Genomic DNA, 21955 nt, shown 5'->3' on the forward strand with positions numbered 1-21955 from the left:
GCTTCTTTTTTGACAGGCAACGTAACCACTCCACCATCAGCAGCAGCATTCAAACACTTCCGTTTCCCATGGGCTTTCTCTATTTTTGCTTCTCTTACCGTCTCTAGTGTACACTTTTTCTATTTCTTCCCTTGGTCTCATGTGCTTTCTGTTCGGGCGTCGTGGTGGCTAGCTCTTTGTATGCACGCTGGTTGTAGAGCCCATCAAGGTGTGCTTGGTTGAAAAGGCTAGTCAGCCAAGCATGGTGGTGGGCTGTGCACTGCGAAGCATGGCAGCATAATAATGAAAAAAAAACAGGTCATTCAACGTACAGTCGTGAGTACAGTTGTATCTTTGTTCGTGGTGTGTGAGTGTGTGCGCGGATGGGTGGTCATCACGCGATTGTGGAGGTGCCGCGTTCCGCGGTGGTTTGGTTTCACACAGTTTCTGCGTCTGCGTGGTGTGTGACTTGTGACTGAGACAGCTGAGATGGCGGGTCAAGTCGTGAGTCTGTGCGTGGTAAGCCGCTTTTTGAGGAGTAACTCACTCGTGACTGTTCGTGATTTGTGATTCGTGAATATGGCTGAGCGCGAGGGGCTGAGTCTTGAGACTTGAGAAAACACCACCATCTTCAAGGAGCTTAAGTTGGTCTGCACCTGTGGATCTTGGTTTCGGCTTGCACGTTTGCAACGACGTACTTGGACACAGACTAGGAAGACGATGGCGTCGAACGTTGCTGCGAAAGCTGGTGGTGAGGGTACGGCTGTCATGTAAGTGATATGGGTGTTGAGTTTGGATTGTTGAGCGTGAAGTGATGCAGGGTGGATTGACATACTTGACATGCATTTGAATCTCTTTCACAGTCTGGGAGCATCGGGGGCGGTTGGTAAGCAACTTGTTCACCTCTTGGTTTCCGACTGGTCGCCTTACTCGGCGGTCTACTCTTTCGCTCGTCGACCGCACCCCTCGCCGCCGGCGGTGTCTCCCAATGTAACGTTCCAAGAGATCCTCGTTGACTTTGATGCGCTCCATTCTGGGTCTACGACCGAGTCTTCGAAATTGTCATCCATCCCACCCGCTTCTGCCGTGTTTGTGACAATGGGCACTACGCGTGCGGCCGCCGGATCGATGCAGGCGTTCGAAAAGATCGATCGCGGTTACGTCATCTCGGCCGCTCGAGCTCTACGCAAACCGGACTTGTCGCAAACCATAATCTACTGCTCCAGCAGCGGAGGCTCCAGTAGCAGCATGTTTCCCTACCTCAAGAGCAAAGGTTTGACCGAAGAAGCGTTGGCCGATCTGTACCCCGAGGCGATCATCATGAAACCTGGCTATCTGGCCAACGCGCAAAGGGAGGAGACGAGGATTGTCGAGAGATTGTCAGCACCCGTCTTCGACTTGCTGGCCAAGGTATCGGATAGCATTCGTGCCCCCGTGGACCAGGTGGCAAAAGCCATGGTGCAGGCGGCTCAGCTGGGCGTAGACGAGTTGAGGGCCAAGGCATTCGGCACAGACCCAGGCGAGTCGTTCAACCTCGAAAACGGCAAGACTAGGGATCGTGTGGCTGTGGTGGGTAACGCCAGTATACTCAAGCTGGCCAAGCAGTAGATCGCAACCGAGATCGCCGCTTGCGATCCTGATCAAACTTGCCTTCACGGCTGCATCAACGAATTGAGGTGGATCAAACAAGTGTAAAAGAGGAATTGTCTGAACAAGTCTAAGGATCTATTCATGATTGATGATTGGTGATTGGTGGTTGTGATGGTTTGCGATCAAGTCTAGGCCAACGACAAACCAGCCAGCTCCCAGATCGCCTTTGCTTGTGTGGTCTGCTTGTTCTGTTGCTGGCTGTGCAGCAAAGACCTAGCCAGCCTCACCTCGTCTTCCTTGAAATGAGCGCCTGCATCTCGCAACAGTTTCGCGGTAGCGCCATTGGCGTTCTTGCAAGCGAGAAAGAGCGGCGAGTGACCACTTGCGGCGTGACGCGCATGTACGCTGCAGCCTGCTTGCAGCAGTTGTTCGACCACACCGGTGAACCCTCTGGCGGCAGCGATATGGAGTGGCTGCAGCTTTTCCAACGGCGTGGTTGAGTCTGGTTTAGAAACGCATGCGTCGATAGTGTGCGATGTGGCCGCAGTGTCGCCTGTGTTGACCGAGGCGGACGCGATGAGTGTGGATGGATGGAAGTGTTCTTCGTCGATCGAGATGGTGGGCACAGTTTCGAGCTGGTTGAGCGCGTGAAGATGCCATTGCAGCATGGGCAGATCGTTCGAGCAAGCCGCCTCGTAGATCAGATACGGCAGCACCGCGAGCGTGGCAGCGGAGACTTGGGCAGACGAGCTGTCCCATCCGGCAGCAGAGGCGAGTGCTTGTGTGTTTGCTTGGCGCTCCATCTCGACGCCGCTCTTCTTGTTCGCCGCCGACGATGCAGATTGCAACTGGTGCGGACTCTGCAGGATGTGCGCCAGCAACGTCTTGACGTCCGCTTTGACCGCTTTGGCACCTGCTGGCGTCAACTCCTGTGCCAAAGTGGCATGGCTGCTCCCCGCACCACGACTGCTCGTCAATTCGCCCCTCAACGGTCTGCCCATCAACTCGCGGATCTCGTGCGGCTCCAACCCTTTCGCCAATAAATACGACAATTTAGCCAACGCACATTCCGGCGTCATGTCGCCACCCGCTACCACGCCCACCGCTTCCAACTTTTTCCCGACAGCGTAGATCGCTGACACTTCGCCTTGGACGCACTGCGTGATGTTGACGATCACCAAACCACGATCGGAAGCGTGTTGAAAGACGTCCAACAGGTCTTGTCGCGAGGGTGCATTGCCTGCACCGTACGATTCGAGGATAACGCCTTCGAGTGGCGGAGAGAGGAAGCTTTTGACTGTGCTCGTGGGGAGGCCGGGGAAGAGACGAAGAAGAGCGACGTTGGGCGACATTTTATCGTGCGCGCGAAAACCCTTGACTGTTCTCGAGCGCTCGACAAGGTTCCAGGCGACTTCGATGTTGATCCCGACGCGAGCCAATGGCGCCATATTGGGTGAGTCGAAAGCGGCGAGTGCATTGTTCGAGACCTTGCTCGTTCGATTGCCTCGGTAGAGCGTAGAAGCAAAGTAGAGGCCGACCTCGGGGATGATGTAGGATCCGGCCAACATGAGTGCACCCAGCACGTTTTCGATGGCATCGTTTCGAAGTTCCGAAAGTGGCACTTGAGCACCGGTGACAATTACCGACTTGCCCAAGTTTTCGAGAAGCATGCTCAGCGCCGACGCGGTATAAGCCATGGTGTCTGTACCGTGAAGCACGATGAACGCGTCGAAGTTTTCGTAGTTGAGCGAGATGTCCGAGGCTAGACGAATCCAGTCGGGAATGTCCATTTCGGACGAGTCGAGCAATGGGTCGTATTCGAGCACTGCATAGCGGACGCGTTTGCCGTTAACACCGCCACGAGGGGTGATGAGCGTGGGTAATTGAAGTTCGAGGTGCTTGGCGTCGGACGAGAGGTTGGAGGAGAGGGCATGATGGGTTGATGTGCCCTTGGGTGCTGAAGACCGAACGAGGACCGGATGACCGAATGGCGGCGCTGCAGACGACGCTGCGCCAGAGGCGGGGCGAGAGGCCGTATCGGCGTAAAGGTGTTCCAGATGGGCCTGCGTGGAGGGAGTCAAGGAGCCAGGATTGCCGATTGATTCGTGCTCATTTTTGCGCTTCTTGTTCGGGAAAGAGGCGCCGTTGACGTCGACAGTTGCGCTTTGCTTCTCTGCGACAGCTTCAGAGATTTGTTGCTCGTTCGGAAGCGAGTTGGACGCACTACCACTGACAGCACCTTGCAAAGGCGTCGAAGCTCCCGAACCAGGGCGAGTAAAAGCCTCACTCCAAGCCTTGTATCGATCGACTGAGTCAGACCAGGAAAAGATTGAATCAGCGTGCGGATCATGAAAGCGCGACTGGCTGCGCAGAGTTTCGGTGAGGAAAGAGGGGTACGGTGCGAACCCTGAAGAAGCGTCCTTGCGCACCATACCGATCGTGCCTCCGGCATAGAGACAGAGAACGAGCGCTTCGCCCGAGCTCGACATGTCGAGTTATCTTAAGATCGAATACGCGGTGCGGTGGTTGCCAGTGAGTTCAGAACGATCCGATGCAAAGCTCAGCAAAGCTCAGAAAAGCTCAGATATACCTGACCAAGTCACGAGTCTACGAGAGGCGATCAGACTCATGACTGGAAAAGAAGCCTCTCACAAGCTCCAGCAGAGCAGAGAGCTTCTCCACGTTCGAAAAGTGTTGCTTTGTCTGGATTCCACTCACGACTTTCACCCATTTTATTCCAACGCACATGACCTTTTCTTTTTGGGTTGAGAAAATAAATCACGAATCACGAATCACGAATCACAAATGTCACAAGCACGGTCATCTGACAGCTACTACTGCAACTCGTCTCGGCTACTCACGACTGCTGCTGCTGCTGCTGCTGCTCGTAGCTGATCGTGATAACTTTTTGGCTCGCAAGATTCCGAATCGAATTACAATCACAAACCATCACACATACGTGATACAATCGCTAGTTGGCCTGGCCGGTTTTCGACTAATCAGTCTGTTCATGCCGATCGTATCACCGGGCTGGCGTCTCTTACCGCTTGTGGCATTTCGTTGACTCGATCGTTCGATCATTCGATCTTTTGAGCTGGTTCAAGCATGTCGATGCTCGTGCGAGGACCCTGAAGAGTCACCACCGTGTGCCAAGAAGGAAACGACGAAACTGTCCAGGGTCTAACATTCACCACAAAACACGGCCAGACGCGTCTGCGCTGCCACTCAACGCCATTCGTGATTCGTGATTGCAAAAGCGTAAATTACATGTTACCTACACTCGTGACTGACTCACGACTCGCACTCACAGACTCACGACAAAGGTGGGCAACTCTCGTGTCAAAACTTACTGTAAATTCGCGATTCACGTTTTCACGAACTGTGATGGATGCGACGCGTCGTGTGTGTTGAGAAACGTGCATCGTGTTTCGATTTTCGAGTCGGTATTCACAAACCACGAATGGTGTTGGTTCAAGATCAGTGAGTCGCATTCCGTTGCGCTCTGCAACAACAGCCGATTGCAACAACGAACAAAGAAGCAAAGGCAGGTCAGCGCGACTGATTGCTTACCTTGACATTCACTCTCTTCCTCAGCAGACCCTCACCATCATTCGTGATTATCGTCCTCTTGTTCTTTCCGGGATCGCCATCTTTCCATCTTCCATTGATACACGATCCAATCTCAGTATCCTCTTTCATCGATCATCCGCCCACGACAAACCGTAGGCACTATCCTGGCGCTCTCGTTTCAGCATCATCACTGCATTCGCATTCGCATTCGCATTCACGACTCCATTCCCACCTTGGTACGCTTCTAGATCTTCATTCGCATAGTCAGGGCTCACCTCTGAACAAGCTCGACCCGAACTCGCTCCATCCTGAGCAACTACACTCTTGCATCTCCACCCTCTAGCCCTGATCGTCTTGCCATCGCTGATCGAGCCCCACATTCACCATGCCCAGCACTTTTGGCCTCACAAGTCGCGCTTCCAACGTCCGATCTCGTGGCACCTTTCGCAAGCGAGGTGGTGGTCCAAGATCCGGCTCTTTCAAAAGCGCCACTGAAAAGGCCATCGCCAATGCTGCAGCACAACTTGTCAAGGGAGTCGAAGACGGCTCTGCGGTCGAGGAGCGTTTCCAAGAGCTCAAGGAGCGCGACGAGATTGACGAAAAGCTCGGCTTCCACCGTCTAGAGCAGGGCCAAACAAGACAGGCATGGCTCGTAAACATGCACCCCACCCTACTTCGCGATCCAGATCACCCCACCGGCAAGAGCGGCGTTGACTTCTATTTCATCGAGGACGACGCAAGTATGTTCAAAGCCACCGTGCTCTATCAACCATACTTTCTCGTCGGATGCAGACCCGGTACGGAAAGCTCAGTCGAGGAATGGCTCCGACGCAGATACGAAGGTCTCGTCCAGTCAATACAGCGTGATCGCAAGGAGGATCTCAAACTACCCAACCATCTGCTCGGAAATCAGCGTCTCTACCTCCGTCTCACCTTTCTCAACGTCCAAGATCTGCTCTCGGTCCGAAAAGAGCTTCTTCCAATCGCAAAAGCGGCGCAAAAAAAGCTCTCTGCTGTCGACACCTACGCTGACGTGCTCAGCGCCGCTTCCGCCGCTGCAAGCGCATCTCTCGGCATCCAGCTTGACTCTGATGGCCACAATGCCGCTCTTGATCCAGACGACGGCTGGACCGGTGCTCGAAAGCGTGCCGCAGCCAGCGCTCTCGACCCTGCCGAGTGCCTCGTCGACATTCGAGAGTACGATATCCCTTACTACCTACGAGTCGCCATCGATCAGGATGTCCGAGTTGGTCTATGGTACGACGTCAGCTTCGAGGATGGCATCGTCAGTCTCAACATGGTCAAGGATCGTGTCAAGCGTGCTGACCCCGTCGTCATGGCTTTCGACATCGAGACCACCAAGCAACCACTCAAGTTTCCCGACGCAGAAACCGATGCTGTCATGATGATCTCGTACATGATCGATGGCCAAGGTTTCCTCATCACCAACCGCGAAATTGTCTCTGAAGACATTGAAGACTTCGAGTATACCCCAAGGGATGAGTACGAAGGTCCCTTTATCATCTTCAACGAGCCCGACGAGCTCGGCGTGCTCCAACGCTTCTTCAGCCACTTTCGCGAAGCCAGACCCACCGTCGTGGCCACCTACAACGGTGACTTGTTCGATTTCCCCTTCATCGACGCACGTGCCCGTGCTCATGGTCTCAACATGATGAGCGAGATCGGCTTTGCAAAAGACTCGGACAATGAATACAAGTCGCGCGCCACTGCCCACCTCGATTGCTTCAGGTGGGTGCAGCGTGACTCGTATCTCCCGCAGGGCTCTCAGGGTCTCAAGGCTGTCACGGTCGCCAAGCTTGGCTATGATCCCATGGAGCTCGACCCAGAGCTCATGACGCCATATGCCATCGAGCAGCCTCAGACGCTAGCCCAATACTCGGTATCCGACGCTGTCGCCACCTACTACCTCTACATGAAGTACGTCCACCCGTTCATCTTTTCGCTGTGCAACATCATTCCTCTCAACCCGGATGAGGTGCTTCGTAAGGGCTCCGGCACCTTGTGCGAAACGCTTCTCATGGTACAGGCGTTCAAGGGTAACATCATCATGCCCAACCGTCACGAGGATCCTGTCGGCAACACCTACAAAGGCCACCTCCTCGAGTCCGAGACCTACGTCGGTGGGCACGTCGAGGCACTCGAAGCTGGCGTCTTTCGTTCCGATATCGAGACCGACTTCCGTGTGGATCCAGCAGCCATCCAGCAGCTCATCGATGACCTCGATGCTGCGTTGCAGTTCAGTATCCGCGAGGAAGGAAAGCTGGACCTGGACGACATTGAAAACTACGACGAGGTCAAAGCCGAAATTCGCACCATGCTCGAGGTCATGCGCGACCAGCCCGTTCGCAAAGACTGTCCTCTTATCTATCATCTCGACGTCGCCGCCATGTATCCCAACATCATGCTTAGCTACCGGCTCCAGCCGGATTCCATGGTAAGTGAAGCCATGTGCGCCACTTGTGACTACAATCGTCCGGGCATGAAGTGCGACAAGCGCATGGACTGGGCCTGGCGAGGCGAGTACTTCCCTGCCAAGCGTGACGAGGTCAACATGATCCGCAATGCGCTTTCCAACGAGACCTTCCCTCCCAAAGCGGCCCATCTCGCGCGCCGCACCTACGACGATCTCGACCCAAACGAGCGCACCGCACTGCTTCACAAACGACTCGGAGACTACTCGCGCAAGGTCTACCGAAAGACGCACGAATCCAAGACAGTGATCCGTGAGGCCGTAATCTGCCAGCGCGAGAACCCCTTCTACATCAACACGGTGCGAGACTTTCGTGACCGTCGATACGAATACAAGGGTCTTCACAAGACGTGGAAGAAGAACCTCGACAAGGCAGACTCGCTCAACGACACAATCGAGGCCAAAAAGATGATTGTGCTCTACGACTCGCTCCAACTGGCCCACAAGTGTATCTTGAACTCCTTCTATGGATACGTGATGCGAAAGGGTGCACGTTGGTACTCGATGGAGATGGCGGGCATCACGTGCCTCACCGGTGCTTCCATTATCCAGATGGCCAAAGAGCTGGTTGACCGCATTGGTCGTCCGCTCGAGCTCGACACCGACGGTATCTGGTGCATGCTTCCTGGCGTGTTCCCCGAAAACTTTAACTTCAAGGTCAAAGGCGGCAAGAAGTTTGGTATCTCGTATCCTTGCACCATGCTCAACCATCTCGTTCATGAAAAGTTCACCAACCACCAATACCACGAGCTGGTCGACAAGCAGACGGGCAAGTACGAGGTGCGCAGCGAGAACTCCATTTTTTTCGAACTCGACGGTCCCTACAAGGCCATGATCCTGCCTTCGTCCAAGGAAGAGGACAAGCTGCTCAAGAAGCGCTATGCTGTCTTCAATACAGATGGCTCGCTTGCCGAGCTCAAAGGTTTCGAGGTCAAGCGCCGAGGCGAATTGCAGCTCATCAAGGATTTCCAGAAACAAATCTTCGAAAAGTTTTTGCTGGGCACCACGCTCAACGAGTGCTACGCTGCCGTTGCCAAGGTGGCTAACCAATGGCTCGACGTGCTGTACAGCAAGGGTTCTACCTTGCACGACGAGGAGCTGATCGACTTGATTGCCGAAAACAAGTCCATGTCCAAGACGCTTCAGGAATATGGCAGTCTGAAGTCGACCGCCATCACGACTGCCAAGCGCTTAGCCGAGTTCCTGGGTGCTCAGATGATCAAGGACAAGGGTCTCGCCTGTAAGTTTATCATCAGCGCCAAGCCCTTCGGAGCACCTGTCACGGAGCGTGCCGTTCCTGTGGCTCTTTTCAACGCCGAGCCTTCCGTCAAACACTACTACCTCAAGAAGTTCCTGCGTGATAACTCGATCACCGACTTTGACATTCGCAACATTCTCGATTGGAATTACTACATCGAGCGATTTGGTGGTGTCATCCAGAAGCTCATCACCATTCCAGCAGCGATGCAGAAGGTGTCCAATCCTGTACCAAGAGTACGGCACCCTGACTGGCTTCACAAGCGCGTCGCTGCGCGTGAAGACAAGTTCAAGCAGAGGAAGCTCACCGACGTCTTCCGGCCAGCTGCCAAACCAACTTCCATCGAGGCGTGCACAACGCTGAAGCCAGCGGCTGCAGTCGCATCGGCGGACATCGTAGAGAACGAACCGGAGGTTGAAGAGGTCGCTCCAGATATCACAGTCGACTACTCTGGATGGGTCGCCGTCATGAAGAAAAAGTGGCGAAAGCAACGGCTGCAAAGGGCAAAGGAACGCAAGGCAAGGGCCAACGGTGGTGGAGCTTTCATTTCATCGTCGCTGGGCAAAGGCACTGTTGGCTCGATGTTCTCCAAACGATCTGCTAATATGGCTACAGCTGTCTGGGACATTGTTCAGATCTGTGCGACATCACGTCCAGGAGAGTATCGATTGTGGATCTCAATCGACCAACATCTGCAATCGCTCAAGCTCAAGGTACCACGTCAGTTCTACGTCAACTTCAAGAGTCAGCCCAGCGAAAGCGTCTTCCTTTCCGGCGTCTATCGAGCTGAGAGGCTGGTCAAGACACTTCCTCGAGACGCTCCCTGTCGACACCTTTACCGCATCACAGTCGATGAAGACGTGTATCAAGAGCAAGAATCGCACTTTAGCAACCTCATCCACCACCCCAACGTCGAAGGCGTCTACGAAAAGCAGTTGCCGCTCGACGTGCGGGCGCTTATCCAGCTCGGATCGACGTGTGTTTACGGACGCAACTCGCAGGCGCCCAAACTGAGCCGAGCGCTTGACACGGGTTTCCACTTGCAAGATCTGTCTGCGCCTACCTCCGTCGACATCTCGCCCAACCACAAATATCTCTCTGGTGGCGCTGGTATTCGCTACTTCTACCTATACCATGCGCATAGGGATGGTCGGCACGTGATTAGTCTGTTCAGCCCGGAAGGCGAGATAAAGATGCACATTGTGGACAGCGCAGGTTTGCGACAGGTGCCCAACGTCGAGACGATGTATGCAGACCGCGTTGCACACATGCGCAAACGTGGCAAGCTCGAAGAGGGAAGCGGAGTGTTCGAATACAGCGACACGATGCGTGTCGACGTCCGTGTTCATACCTCGACCACACGCGCTTTCAAGGCGATCACCAAGGAGCTCGGTTCCTTGAAAGCTGCCAAGCAGGGATCGGCCATGTTGGCTCTGTGCACGTCGAAGGATCAGGCGTACTACGAGTCGCATATCCCGAGTGTTGCCGAATTTCCCATTATAAAGATCGCAGCAGCGGCGCTGGAGGATGAACTACCGGCACTCGGTTGGCAGCTCTACTCGGCGCGTAGGATGTTGCAGTGCTATCTGCGTGCGTCCAACTGGATCCGAGGCTGGATCGATCTGGCCAGCCACTTTGATTTGCCGCTGTGCAACATGGAGAAGGACTTCACGATCTTTGGCGCCGACATTGATTTTGCACGCAGGTTGGTCAAGCAAGACATGGTGCTGTGGTGGTCGCCGCATCCTCGGCCGGATCTCGGTGGAAGGGAGCAGGACATCCACGCGCAGTCACGGTGGGATGAGCAGGAGTCGCTCGAGATCAGCCATGCAGGGGCCTACTCGACGGTCTGTCTCGAGGTCGGATTGGTGGACTTGGCCGTAGATTCGGTGCTTCAGTCAGGAAGCGTCAACGAGATGGAAGGCAGCACGTCAGGGTTTGCCTTTGAAGGCGCTTCGCACAACCTCGATGAGTACTCCAGAGGCACCGTCGAGACTGCAACGATCTTGGGCGATTCGGTGCTCACCTCTGCCGTCTTTGCAGCAGTCAAGGGGATGGTCAAGGCATGGTATACAACCAAACGACGCAACCGTTCGCCATATGCTGCACTTCTTTCGGACAATTTCTGGCGTTGGGCGTCCTCGGACGGCTCAGCACTGTTCGAGCCTGCTCTGCAGCGGTTTTTGTTCGGGCTGATGAAGAAGACGCTTCTGCAGCTGCTGGCCGAATTCAAGCGACTCGGAGCGTCGATTGTCTACGCCTCGTTCAACCGGCTGTTCTTGCTCACCAGCAAACCCACTGCTGCTAACGCAATGGCTTACTCTCGATACTTGCTGACGGCGGTCACGAGCCGTGAGCTGTTCAAGCATGTGCAGCTGGATATCATCCACTACTGGGAGTACCTGTTATGGATGGACACGGCCAACTTTGGCGGTGTAATTGCTGATACCGACTCGCTCGTCGCACCAACTGATGAGCAGGCACAGGAAGCGAGCGCCGCTAACCAGGTGGCGACGTTCAATGTCGAGATGAATTGGAACATCCAGACGTTCTTGCCGCTTGCGGTACAAGAAAAGTTTTCGGTCGCGGTTGGATCATTTATCTACAGCCTGTACGAGTATAAGCGCCGTGCGGCTCTGGCTGGCGAGCACGAACGAACGCCCCTGCGTGCTGTCGTGGAGCCCAACACTCCTGCTGACCCTGTTACGCTGCATGGTGATGGTGGGCAGGTCAACGGCGATGGTGGCAAAGACGACCGAACTGCATTGGCACCCGCAGCGAAATTTACGAGCGACCTCATCAACCACACTATGACGCGCAAGCTGCTCAAGCATCTCTCGGAGCTCAAGAGCTCCATGCAGACGTCTTCGGACGAGATCAACGCCGCCATTGCACGCGATGAAGACGAAGAGTACATTGATATGCTCACCACGGAACATCGACGAATGTGGTCCTTCCCCGTGCTCCCAGGATCGTGGCTGACGCCTTCCAATCCGTTGCTCGAATTCATCAAGACCACCAACGCCGTTCTCTCGCTCGCGAAAGACCACGCAATCGAAGTGTCCATCCTCAAGCGAAACTTGCTCGACATGATCAAAGTGCGCGAATTCTCGCCTGAAGCCGAGTTCCGCAACCCTTGCGAACCGTTCAAACTGCCACTGGTAATCTGCACGTTTTGCAATGACGATCGAACGCTCGATCTGTGCAGAGACGCCGACCTTATGCCCTCTGCCGCCTCAAACGGTGGTGGAGCTCCCAAATGGAAGTGCGCCAAGTGTCAGTTCCCATACAACATCGCAGCTTTGGAGATGAGACTGGTCAACACGGCAAACGCCTACTTGGAAAGCTTCCACCTGCAGGACCTGAGGTGCAACAAGTGCGGTGCACTAAAGCAGACCAATTTGCAACCTCACTGCGAATGCTCTGGAAGTTTCGGATTAATGGTGACGAGGAAGGAAACCCTGAAGAGGCTGAAGAGCTTAAAGACGATTGCGGAGTTTCATGGCTTGGAGACCACGGCAATGGCGGTAGAGTCTATGTTGGCCATGGTGTAGGGTCAATTCTTCATACAGTCACAGAGTAAGTTAAGCTAAAATGTATGCCGCATCGAGAAAAATAAATTGCATTTACGAAACAAGTATTGAGAGCGAGTAATGTACAATGAGTTAGGTGCGATAGACTGAGGAATAAAGTTTGGCTCAAAGGAAAAAGTAGCGCAGTGCGGTGATACGAAAACCCCAGGGGACCAATAGCGTCGAATCTGCGAGAGGATCGGAGGTTGAGTAGAGAGAGAAGAGAAGTCTCGCTGACTTACAAGCGACAAGCCGCTAAGATCTGAAGCTTGTGAGACAACTGTCTTGACAGCTGCTGCATCCGAACCTAGATTCCGCCACCGCTCCTCTCGGGACACACAACACGGCCTCCGGCGGTTCTACTGGCGATGTGGGCACTCCTTCTCGCAGACAGCACCGAGATGGATGCAGCCACAAAAGCGGCCGAAGCGGCAAAGAGAGTTCGTTGACGTGTGAGGATCGACTGCATTTTGAAAGCTATCGAACGAGTATCGAATGGGCTCTGACTCGTTATCGCGGGGGTCTCTGGTGCCTGCCTTGATAAGATGTCTGTGCGAAATTGGAGGTGATATGGCTTGCTCAAATGGTAAGATGGAACAGTGGAGATTTGTCAAGTATAGATGGTGAGGAGGTGGTGAGAAACCAAGCCAGAGGTGGCGTCAGAGTTTCTGATAAAGGCTGGATAAGAGAATGGCGTGTCAGATGGTAACTTCAGGCTAGGCAAGCTCGCGGTCCAGTCCCGCGAGACACCTCGTGTGGCTGCGGCGCGAAAGCCCAACAATAGTGGGAATTGTGGGGTAAGCACGGACTAAGTTAGTCCAGCCGAGCCAGGCACCGCGGCTGAGCCCGTTAGCGACGCGCATCAGTTTTCGCTGAGTAAAGCCACGTCGGCAATCGGGCGATAGGATCTTCATCGGCAATCATCATCAATCGAGTGAAAGAAGAGGTCTAACACTTGAAATTTTCCAACGCTAGATCCCGGGATTCTCGATCGCATGCGTGGATTCACGATTCGTGAGGTGAGTTGCTCAAGTCGTGAGTCATCATCCCACAACGGGTCTCGTTTCGGCGCCAAGTCGGAGCATGTCATCAAAGATCAGCAGAGACCGTTGTAGCATGTGACGCAGCAGTCTGGTCCTTTCCAACCCTAGGGTCTGCGTTGTCAAAGTGGAGAGTGACTGACCCTTCCCTACGAGTCTGAGAGACTTGCTTTACGTTCTCGTTGTTCTTCGCCTCCTTTCAAGGGAACGGTTGGAGGACTCAAAGCAATCGTGAATGTCTCCGAAGACGAAAAGGCAGTTCGGAATTCACCAGTGTGGCGCTCGACTTGTTTGTTCCTGGTATGCAATTGACGGCCCAACAAACGAGCTCAGGCCATGGCTGGACTTTGGTACGAACAACGACAGAAACGATACACATGCTCCTTGGAACGTCGGCATGCGGAGACAACGCTTCTGGGTGGCAGCCTTTTTAGCCTTCCCCCACTCGCTTGCAAAGACGATCACTGCAAGGAGCTGCAGCTATCTGAAAACTTATTCGCGTTTTGCGCGAAGGGCTGTTCGGGCGGTTTCTGCCTTCCCCTGCTTACAAACGTCTGCACTCACGCCGTGTGTCGAGTCGAAAAGTTTTGGTTCCAAGGTCTGGTCTGAAAGCCAGGGTGTCAAGATTTAAACTGTGAAGGCATCACACAAGTTTACTGTGACTAGATTCGAGTTCCTCGGCAGACAAGCCGATCGATTGTGCAAGATCCGTGATTTACGTGTTGCTGTAAGCAATAATCACGAAAATGGCAAACAAATTGCAGTGCAATTTTCCATAAGCACCCAAGTCAGTCACTCTTGACGGGGCCCGATCCACCGCAAATTTAGTCCCTCGAGACACAGACAGTTCTCCGATCAGCAACACGCACACGCACTAAAGATTGCGGACCAACCCATCCATAAGTTCGAACTTTAGTACAGCATGCCTGTCTCTATTTCCTCTTTTTCTCTCTATCGATGACACTTGACTCTGTCTATCGATTCTACCCTTTGGTGGTGGCAACTGTTTCCGATGCAGTCATCATTTCGAAGAGTATGTTCATCAATTCCATAACAAGAAGTGGCCCTAAGAATAACATGTGGGTTCTACGGGGTGCGGAGGAGAGACAACGGCAGAATCTGTCCGTACAAACGCATTGCGGGGAGCACAAGTGAGCCCCACAGATTGAATCGAGTGCGGCGGAATTGTTCAAGGTTCGAGTTGTGAGTCACGAGTGTCAGGGCAGGAAGAGAGCTGCGCACAGACGATGATGAAGCGTGGCTGATATGCACGTCTCTCTCACGTTGCGCCGGGGAGATCGACCGAAGCAAGAGCGAGCAAAGAGGGCTGAGCGATTTCTCTTACCGTGGTTTCTCCCCCCCCCCCCCGCTTTCTGCCTTTGCCTCTTGCTTTGCAGCAGCAAAGTTGCCGGTGATTCTACAGGTCCGTCTTTTCGGTCTCGTCCCTCTTGGCCCTCTTGGAGCGGAGTCTCCATACAAAAATGATCTATCGGTGAGGCTCTAGACCCTTTGTTTGCTTGTCCCTCTGACCAGATGCGTTGGTCCAAGTGAGTACGGTTTTCTTCCGACTGTTTTGTGATTGGCTCGTGGGCTCTGGTGGCGCTCTCCTCCACTCATCTGTCTCGCTTGGCTTCTCATTCATGGTTGGTTGGTGGCCCCGCTTTGCTTTGCCCTGCTCTTGTACACATGCTTTTGGTCAGTCCATTCGCAGCACATCGGCCGTACCGATGAATCGTCGTCAATCTCTTCTTCTCCTTGCCATTGTGTTAATCTTCGCTTGAAATCTGGCACATGCCCAACTCATTGGCCCCCAGCGGTCGAATCATTGTGGTTTTAGCTTTATCGGGTTCGGATCAGCCCCATTCATTCTTGCTTAGAAGAATCAAACTTTGGATATTTGTGTGGTAGAGTTAAACGGAGGAACGCGATTATGTAGTGATGTGAAGACCAAAAGACAGCGACACTCAGCCGCCACCTCAGCGCGCACAGACAGAGGCAGCTGCAGCTGCAGCCGAAGCTGAAGCTGCAGACAGATCGACCGAGTAAAGTCTCTGTCTGCCCGTCTGATCTTCTTGCTCCGTGTCTCAGTCAACCTCTGCCAGGCTTTTATTGCATTATCCACCTGACCTCACCTCACCTTGTCTGTCCCGTCTTGTCTGCCACTTCCTTCTCCTCTTCTTCTATAGGTCCGTCATCCGTCTTTCCTCCTTGTCGCCTCTCCTCCATCTACATTTTGCGCCTTTCGTCCTACCTTCTCGTTGCACGAAGCTCACCTTCGCTTCTCGACGCTCAGTGCACCATATCCGATCGCCACTACAGCCCACGACTCGTGCATCTCGTAGCTGCTGGCAAACATGGCATCTTCCTCTCCCAAGAGGGACGTCCACAACCCGCTCCTCTTTGAGGCAGCATGGGAAGTAGCCAACAAGGTCGGTGGTATCTACACCGTCATCAAGACCAAGGCCCCCGTCACGCACCAGGAATATGGCGAACGCTATACCCTGATCGGCCCGCTTTCCTACAAGACAGCGCCCATGGAGGTCGAGGCGCTCGAGCCCGAGGACCCTATTCTCAAGGAGACGCTCGACAGCATGCGTGATGCTGGTGTCAAGTTTCTCTACGGACGCTGGCTCATCGAACGTGCTCCTCGTGTTCTCCTTTTTGACACCTCGAGCATGTACCACCGCATGGACGAGTGGAAGGGCGATCTCTGGAACCTCGCTGGTATCCCCACACCGCCCAACGACCACGAGACCAACGAGACGCTCGTCTTTGGTTATCTCGTTGCATGGTTCCTCGGCGAGTTTTCGAGTCGTGACCGCAAGCGTGCCATCATTGCCCACTTCCATGAGTGGCAGGCAGGTCTCGCCATCCCCCTCTGCAGGAAGCGTCACATTGACGTAACCACCATCTTTACAACCCATGCCACCCTCCTCGGTCGATACCTGTGTGCAGGCAGCGTCGATTTTTACAACAACCTCCAATACTTTGACGTCGATCATGAGGCGGGTAAGCGCGGCATCTATCACAGATACTGCGTCGAACGTGCTGCTGCCCACTGCGCCGACGTGTTCACCACCGTCAGCCACATTACCGCCTACGAATCCGAGCACCTCTTGAAACGAAAGCCAGACGGTGTTCTCCCCAACGGTCTCAACGTCGTCAAGTTCTCCGCCATGCACGAGTTCCAGAACCTCCACGCTGTGTCCAAGGCCAAGATCAATGAGTTCGTCAAGGGTCACTTCTACGGACACTATGACTTTGACTTGGACAACACGCTCTACTTTTTCACCGCCGGTCGATACGAGTACCGAAACAAGGGTGTCGACATGTTTATCGAGTCGCTTGCTCGTCTCAACTACAAGCTACAAAAGAGCGGCTCCAAGACCACGGTGGTCGCCTTCATCATCATGCCTGCCGCCACCAACTCGTACACCATCGAGGCGCTCAAGGGTCAGGCCGTCACCAAGCAGTTGCGTGACACGGTCGAACAGATCCAAGCTCGCGTGGGAGAGCGTCTGTTTGAGAAAATGGCCCGGTATCAGGGCGAGACCGGCTCCGATGTCATCGATCCCGCGACACTGCTTTCGGATGCGGACAAGATTGCGCTCAAGAAGCGCATCTTCGCCCTCAAGCGCAACTCGCTACCTCCCGTCGTGACACACAACATGCAGGACGACGACAATGATCCCATCCTCAACCAGATTCGCCGCGTTCAGCTGTTCAACCGCACCAGCGACCGAGTCAAGGTGATCTTCCATCCAGAATTCCTCAACGCAAACAACCCGATCTTGGGTCTCGATTACGAAGAGTTTGTGCGAGGTTGCCACTTGGGTGTCTTCCCATCGTACTACGAGCCTTGGGGCTACACACCCGCTGAGTGCACCGTGATGGGTGTTCCATCGATCACCACCAACCTGTCTGGATTCGGCTGTTTCATGGAGGACACGATCGAGCGCGGCGAGGACTACGGCATCTACATTGTTGATCGACGAATGAAGAGCGTTGAAGACTCGGTCAACCAGCTCACGGACCAGATGTTCAGTTTCAGTCAAAAGACTCGTCGACAGCGTATCAACCAGCGAAACCGCACCGAGCGTCTGTCCGAGTTGCTCGACTGGAAGCGTTTGGGTCTGGAATACGCCAAAGCACGACAGCTTGCGCTTCGCCGTGCCTACCCGGACTCGTTTGACGAGGATGACACTATCGAAAGCTACTTTGACGACATTCACCACGATGGCAAGATGCCTCCACCGCTCTCGATGCCCGGTTCGCCGCGTTTCGGATCGGGTGCTAGAACGCCCGGCGAGTTCGGTACGCTCACGGAGGAGCTGCAGAGTCTCTCGACCTCCGACTACCGAGGGCATCAGCAATTCTGGAAGACCATGAGCCAGCACGGATCAGACGACGAGGAGGAAAATTACCGCTACCCACTGGTCATCAAGTCGCGTGCACGCGGAACATCGGTTGGCAGCATGAGTGGCGCCAGCACCCCAGGTCTGGGTGGTGGGAAGTTCCTCTCGAGCGCCGATCTGGATCGCGCCGATGCCGCGCTCAGCAACCACAGCGGTGCGCCGAACGGCCACGGCTACTGAGGAACGGAAGTCCTCACCATCAAGCTTCCTTACCCTTGAGTTTCGATAAGCCATGATTCGAATCCCATTTCCACTTCTTGTCCCTCACTTTGGTCTCGCCCTTTGTACGTCATACATATCATTGCCTTGTTTTTCATCAAACATGGATTCGGGTTTGACTTACAATCTCGTGAAGCCTTGCTTGTGCGGAGTGTCGGGGGATGAGCCGATTTGGGGTATTATCGACTCGTAAGATCGGGTGGAGAAAATCCGATCCACGTGACCCTGTTAGGCTGGCAGGCCAAAGTCGGAACAGGAAGAAAATCACGAAGGCAAAGTCGAGCGCTTTGGAGGGTTTCTTCCTTTTCTTCCAATTGTCGGTAACTATCATTACCTCCCAGAGTACCATTCCCCCACTTGCAATTAGCTCGACTGGACTGCCTTCACAGGCTATCGACCATCACAGGAAGACCTCACAGCTGCGTACAAGCTTTTCTCACCGTCGTGCTGTTCAGAGAAAGTGGGGAAAGAATGCGGTCACACAACTTTGCCAGGTCGGTGCTCCGTTGCGCTGCTCGCAACAGCGGCGCTTCGCCGTTATCGATAGCAGCACGACACGCACCTCTGCATTCTCCAACTCGTCATACAGTAATCGAGTCCTCCCTTCGAACTGATGTCGCTCTGTCATTCAATTCAGCTCTACGAACATTCAGCAGCAGCTGTGTTTCGCTCAAGAAAAAGTCCAAGAAGAACGCCTTCGCCGCAGCCGAAGATGACTCGTTCGAACAAGAAGACTTGCAAGACGAGGACGATGACCTCTTCGGTGGCATCTCCGACATGTCCACCTCAGCGTCCACTACATCCTCTTCCAGCGCAACCATGTCGCGGGTGGAATTCGCCAAAGCGCTGCAAGACTACCGCGCAGAATTAGAGTGGGACTCGATCGACAAAGGTCGATTCCCTAGCCTTCACCGATGGCGTTTCCTTGCTGATCACGCAAACGACAAAGCGGAACTGGAAGAGTTGCTAGATCTGGCGAAGCTGTACCGTGATCGGGTGGGATCGCTAGGTGTGGAGAGCGGCTCGAGGTTCGCTACGCGTGCGAGCAGTAAGAGAGTTCCCGAGGTAGCGCTGAATGCGTTTCTCGACAGGTACATCCATGGGCTGGAGTACGACTTGGAATCTCTGATGGCGGTTCAAGACGGATTGGTGAGGAAACTGGGTAGGAGGAATAGGGAGGAAATTTTGAACAGTGCCGAGATTGAGGGAAGTCCGGTTCAGGCGACTGATTTACTCGGTGTGCAAACTGCAACTGAAACTGAGACGAGCGAGGGTGCTGAAGAAGGTCAAGGGAAAGCCGAGACAATTGCCAAGCATCACGAGTTGGATATGCCTCTGGCACGAGCCCAATTATCGATCATTGATCGAATGTGTCTCCTCGTTTCGCTCTCGTCGAATCTCTCGGCGTCATCTCAACCCGATCCGCTCCTCCTCTCCTACGTCACACGCGCATACATCCAAACCTTCCACCTCGCTCAACGACGCAAGAACCTCGCAACCAACCCACTGCTCAAAAACATCTTCACGCGAACAGACGCACTCGTCTCCCTTCTCACCGCTTCCGCTCAACGCTCCATCTCTTCTCACGCGAGCCAGAACGTCACCCAAGCGCAACGCTCGGTCGTCCTCCGAAGAAACCTCTCGACCACGCTCAGCTACGTCGCCATCAGAGGTCAGGCTCGCTTCAAGGATGGCAAGGGAAAGACTCTCGATCCGGTGAGGACGTTGTACAGGCTCATGGAGAGCGTGGATCGTCAACAGAGCTCAGCGCTAGTGAGGAAGGTGGAGCCGTTGCTGCAGAGCTACAAGGCACCCTGATCGGCATGGCGAGCAAAGCAGCGTCAGAGAAACAAGGCTCCGCGTCGGCGTACAATTCTCATGGATCAAAATCACAAAACATTGACAAGCTCAGCTTCACAAGACTGCGTGTGATCCAAGATCCGATGAATGATGTGTTGTGACGTTGCGATGGAACACTTCGGTTTCAGCCTGTGCCTTCTTTCCAACGAGCATGCAGCTCGTCATCATCCGACAAAGTAAGCACGTCGCGACGGCTTCCATCATGCTTGAACCCATCACCGTTTGCGTGCGCATCGCTGCAGTCGCTATCCAGATCATCCATGTCGATCGCAAGTGCATTTGGATCCGATACCGCCTCACTATGAACTTGGCTCGGATCTCGATCGCCCGTAGGTGTTGCGGGATGAAACGACGCCGCAAGATGCTCCTGGGGATGCGGATAGCAGCTTGCGCCGCCAAACGCGTCCGGACGAGGATTGATCTTGTTCTCAATACCCAGGAATCTGCAAAAGGCCTCAGTTTGTGGGTTTGTATACCACGCCGGTGGTGCTTGCGACAGTCCTCCCGGCTCGAAAGGTGCCGGTGCTGTACGAACGAACTGTTGAACTCTGTGGACATCTAGACCGACTCCTTCGGTCTCTCGCTCATCTTGCGGGGTGCAGGCTCTCGAGCCTTCGCGCTCATCCTGTTTGCGTTTCCCGCTGTTCCTGGTTGTGAAGGGGGAGACGAGATTTTGCTCGATCCATCGCTCTTCCTCCTCTATCCTCGCCAACAGTGAAGCAGAAAAGGGATCGGGAAGATCTGGTTGACGGTACTGGAGAGAAAAGTGCGAGTGGAACGCGCGCGTGATGGCGAGCCATCGTTGGTTGTATCTCAGCGAGGGTGGGATACGCTGTGTATAGCCGAGCGATGCTTTGCGAGATTCCAGCTCGGCATCTTGAGGCGATGGGAGATTGATGATCTGCAGAAACTGCGTTTGCGGAAGGCACTTGTGCAACGCAAGGAAACGGGTAGCAGTGGCAGACTTGGTTACGGTGCCGTCAACTGCGATGTCAGCAGAGGGAGCTGGCTTAGGCGACTCTGGCAAGTCATCGTCTGAATCCAGGCTTATGTCGAGTGCCTCAGGGTTCGTGTTTGCTGCCGTCGTCGATGAAGGCTCGATCGCTGGATCCATTTGACCGTGTCTGAACAGAGCGGCGAATTTGACGTGTAGATGCGCAGAGAACCAGAAGGCGGGCTTCAAACACTGCAAGAGCTCCATGAGCGGTGGTGATCCCAACGTCCTAGACTCGATTTCCTCTTTGAAGAACGGCTTTTTGCGTATTAATGCTTGGGTATTCCCCCACTGCTCGATTGTGTTCGGCCAATCGTGTGACATGACAATTTCCACTTGTCCGTCTTTCAAGGCCTTCAATCTGACAACGTCGAACTCTCTGGTGTGATAGCAACTTCTGATCGAACCTGCATCGTATGGCAGCTTTTCGAACCGTCCTTTCCTGTAGTCCTTCTCCTTGTAGATTCCCGAGATACCTGCAACTACGATCCCGTTGAGCTCTATTACACCGGCAGCGCCCAGAAAATAAATGTTGGGAGCGAGCCAACCACCGTGATACAGCTCGTGCATGTAATTGCTTGCTTCATGATTGCCGCCAATCACCAGGGTGAGAATGGGGGCTATCTTTTCACCGGAGTAGTACGAGTGAAAGTCGCCGAGTTGACGATACTTCTGCGGTACGGCGAGCGCGTGTAAATCAGAGTGGTTGCGGATGGCCTGGAAATCACCGCAGAGGAGGAGGGCATCAATGTGCAGAGACTGCTCGCGTTCGGTGCGGAGGAGCGAGGCGTAGATGGCATCGAGCTCTCCATGACTGCAGCCTTGGATGGCGAGCTTCATTTCGGCGCCGTTGAAGAGATGTACGACTCTGAAAACGGGGCTGAGGAAGCTCTGACAAGGCAGAGGTCGTTGTCATCAACGACGGTGTTGGCAAAACGTACTCTGGACCCTTGAGTTGAAAATCTGA

At 54.1% G+C, this 21955-nt stretch overlaps 6 protein-coding genes across 6 annotated transcripts; 4 read left to right on the forward strand and 2 right to left on the reverse strand.

Moving 5' to 3' along the window:
• Positions 1-699: 699 nt before the first annotated feature.
• On the forward strand, positions 700-1587 carry UMAG_01006 (uncharacterized protein; the record flags this gene model as incomplete). Its single annotated transcript, XM_011388684.1, has 2 exons — positions 700-749; positions 843-1587. The coding sequence occupies 2 exons, from the start codon at positions 700-702 to the stop codon at positions 1585-1587; spliced, it is 795 nt and encodes a 264-aa protein (XP_011386986.1).
• Positions 1588-1757: 170 nt separating this feature from the next.
• On the reverse strand, positions 1758-4058 carry UMAG_01007 (uncharacterized protein; the record flags this gene model as incomplete). Its single annotated transcript, XM_011388685.1, has 1 exon — positions 1758-4058. One exon carries the CDS (start codon positions 4056-4058, stop codon positions 1758-1760), a length of 2301 nt encoding a protein of 766 aa, XP_011386987.1.
• A 1466-nt stretch (positions 4059-5524) lies between these two features.
• Positions 5525-12442, forward strand: UMAG_01008 (putative DNA polymerase epsilon, calytic subunit A; the record flags this gene model as incomplete). The annotated part of the gene is made up of 1 exon (XM_011388686.1): positions 5525-12442. One exon carries the CDS (start codon positions 5525-5527, stop codon positions 12440-12442), a length of 6918 nt encoding a protein of 2305 aa, XP_011386988.1.
• Positions 12443-15854: 3412 nt separating this feature from the next.
• UMAG_01009 (putative glycogen (starch) synthase) lies at positions 15855-18095 on the forward strand (the record flags this gene model as incomplete). Its single annotated transcript, XM_011388687.1, has 1 exon — positions 15855-18095. One exon carries the CDS (start codon positions 15855-15857, stop codon positions 18093-18095), a length of 2241 nt encoding a protein of 746 aa, XP_011386989.1.
• A 510-nt stretch (positions 18096-18605) lies between these two features.
• On the forward strand, positions 18606-19952 carry UMAG_01010 (uncharacterized protein; the record flags this gene model as incomplete). Its single annotated transcript, XM_011388688.1, has 1 exon — positions 18606-19952. One exon carries the CDS (start codon positions 18606-18608, stop codon positions 19950-19952), a length of 1347 nt encoding a protein of 448 aa, XP_011386990.1.
• Positions 19953-20118: 166 nt separating this feature from the next.
• UMAG_01011 (RNA lariat debranching enzyme) lies at positions 20119-21828 on the reverse strand (the record flags this gene model as incomplete). The annotated part of the gene is made up of 1 exon (XM_011388689.1): positions 20119-21828. The coding sequence occupies one exon, from the start codon at positions 21826-21828 to the stop codon at positions 20119-20121; it is 1710 nt and encodes a 569-aa protein (XP_011386991.1).
• Between the last annotated feature and the right edge of the window lie 127 nt (positions 21829-21955).

Source organism: Mycosarcoma maydis, chromosome 2 (genome assembly GCF_000328475.2).
Source record: "Mycosarcoma maydis chromosome 2, whole genome shotgun sequence".
NCBI classification, from domain to species: domain Eukaryota; kingdom Fungi; phylum Basidiomycota; class Ustilaginomycetes; order Ustilaginales; genus Mycosarcoma; species Mycosarcoma maydis.